The sequence below is a fragment of the Cyprinodon variegatus genome, unplaced genomic scaffold (assembly GCF_000732505.1).
Source record: "Cyprinodon variegatus isolate N-32 unplaced genomic scaffold, C_variegatus-1.0 Scaffold632, whole genome shotgun sequence".
NCBI lineage: Eukaryota > Metazoa > Chordata > Actinopteri > Cyprinodontiformes > Cyprinodontidae > Cyprinodon > Cyprinodon variegatus.
Genome location: NW_015151085.1, coordinates 663,235 through 665,567, shown reverse-complemented (window position 1 = coordinate 665,567; position 2,333 = coordinate 663,235). Strand labels below are relative to the sequence as shown.

The window sequence follows — 2,333 nt, the reverse complement described above, 5'->3', positions numbered from 1 at the left end:
GTGTGACCCGTCCTTTTAGCTATGTTGTAGCTCTGGTCAGTCCTTTTTTCCTTAGCTTTGTTATGTATGTTCGATTTACACCAAGGTTCTATTTATTTCATTAGCCTAAGGCAAAAGCTGATCTAAAAAAGAATTTTTTTTTTTATATATCTTTTAGTTTAAGAGACATCTGGTCTCCCCAACTACTCACTTTCATAGCTCTCACTCACTTTTTGCGATTTTGGTTAAAGTAAATCTATCTAAAAGTGGTTGTACATCAGATTAGCGCACTGGCAGTGATCTGTTGTGAAGGAAACTTTGTTTTTTGTTGTTTACAGTCACATACTGTATAATGAAGCTTTGATGTTACCTAAGCTGCATCATCATCCATTATAGGTTATTACCTCACTTTTTTGTGCTCCTCTACATAAAGCTCATTGTAAATAAAACAAGTGTTTAAAATGTGTGTGTTTAAATGCTTTCAAAACCAATAGACATGCCTATTAGGATTAGTTAACATCTCAACAGCAACAATGAAATCAGAACATTTTACTTGTAAATATATGGACTTTATTATGAATACGAATCACTTTACAACATAAAAACAACTATTTTTTGTTACCTTTATTATACAAAAAAGGTTTTATTCATCTTTACACTTAAACACAACAACCAGCTTTTGCTTCATTATTACAGATAATGTATCATGTAATTCCCCAATAACTGAATGTGTGTTTAATGCTTTAGCCCTCTTTGATATATACTGTACAATAACATATGTGTAGTTAATAGATTGATTTTTAATGATTTATTTAACAAAAAAAGTATCATTTAAAATATCATTCAGCTGTCTTTGATTGCAAAAGACCTAAAATTACACTGGATGTTTCCACCAATGAGACTCAGGAAGTAGGAAGTAAAAGGTATTCATTGCCTAAAGTGACGCCCAACTGCTCATGGTTTGGCCCTTCAGGACTTGATTTTGCAGTAAAGTATCATTGAGACAATCATGGCACACACCTAAGAAGAATTAAACAAAAAAAAAAACATGTTATTACCCCCAAAAGTAGCAAAATATTCACCAGATGTATTTATGTTTTATTTCCTTAAATTGAGTTGTGGATCTTACCTCCAGGGCAGCAATCCCGAGACCAACCGCCACAATCACATTTGTGTTCTCACTAATCAGCTTCTCGATCTTATGAAAGCATCCATCTATATTCTTTAAGAGTGGAACAGAAAAGTTTAATTTACCATGGATTTGGGGAAACAAAATATAGTAAGAGAAAAATTTTTTCTTTCAGATTGAATTTCAGATTCATACTTTGAGCATAGCTGTAGCTTCAATACAGGGCAAGTCGCTCTGGCAGCACTGCGTCGGATATTTATTACCCTGATTATTATACGGGGAACCTTTGAAGTCTGTGTAGTTGTAGAATCCACAGCATTGTAACTGCAATTAGAGATCAGAATAGATCATTTTAGGACAATTTTGTATGGAAGAACTCATCATAAGCTAAGAAGACGTATTTACCGTATCCATGGTAGAATTCCAGAGTCCAGTAATGTCCTCGTTTTTCCCATATTGATCCTTGATGTTCTTGACCACTTCATCACCAAACTTTTGAAGAATTTCCCCCGCCTATCAAAAAAAATCTAATTTTAAGTCTTACATCCTGTCAGTGAAGCTGTTACTTTATAGTCACCACTCACTCACCAGAGGTTGGAACACCAGAAGAACCACCGCCCCTGCGACTTCCGCGATGAAGACCAACAAGATTATGATAAAGAACTGCAAAGAAGATCAGATTGATAAATGTTTCTGATAGCAGCTTATATTGAAACATACCTCACAATTAAAAAATGCATGTTAGACACATTTTCTGTAAATAATTGAAATTTAATTGACAAAATCTCATACTGGGTTCTAATTATATCTAATAGCATTCCAGCTGGTCAGCAGTACTGTTGGATTTGCTATCTGAGGTGTGTGGTGGGAAAAATAATCTATTTTTCCTTTAATTCCATATTTATATATTTTGTAGTTAGGAGGCTGATTTATTTAACATCCTTAGTCGGAGAGATAGGGATCTGACTGGGCAAAGCTCATTACATACTTTTATACAGCAACTTCCAATATAAACACTTCCTGCAGGGGAACCAACCCACCCCCTGCATAAAGAACTTTCTTACACTCGAAGATTTAGAGGAAATCACTGATCCACTGGGTAAGCCAGGCTTTTCAAGTCTTGTAAGGGACTCTCTCGTCACACTGAGAATAGGAGACAGATCTCTTCAGGAACTTTGTGACATTCTGCTCAGCTGCTCCTCAGGACCACCATAGTCTACCTGTC

General features: G+C 35.4%; 1 protein-coding gene across 1 annotated transcript in view; it reads right to left on the bottom strand.

Annotated features, from left to right (window-relative positions):
* Positions 1 to 537: 537 nt before the first annotated feature.
* Positions 538 to 2,333, bottom strand: part of tspan16 (tetraspanin 16) — an 11,469-nt gene continuing 9,673 nt past the window's right edge. The window contains exons 4-8 of the mRNA XM_015393256.1: positions 1,697 to 1,771; positions 1,514 to 1,621; positions 1,304 to 1,432; positions 1,109 to 1,201; positions 538 to 999 (exon numbers count right to left, since the gene is read on the bottom strand). Coding sequence (XP_015248742.1) covers positions 949 to 999; positions 1,109 to 1,201; positions 1,304 to 1,432; positions 1,514 to 1,621; positions 1,697 to 1,771 — 456 coding nt within the window. The 3' untranslated portion in view covers positions 538 to 948. The remainder of the gene's footprint in view (positions 1,000 to 1,108; positions 1,202 to 1,303; positions 1,433 to 1,513; positions 1,622 to 1,696; positions 1,772 to 2,333) is intronic.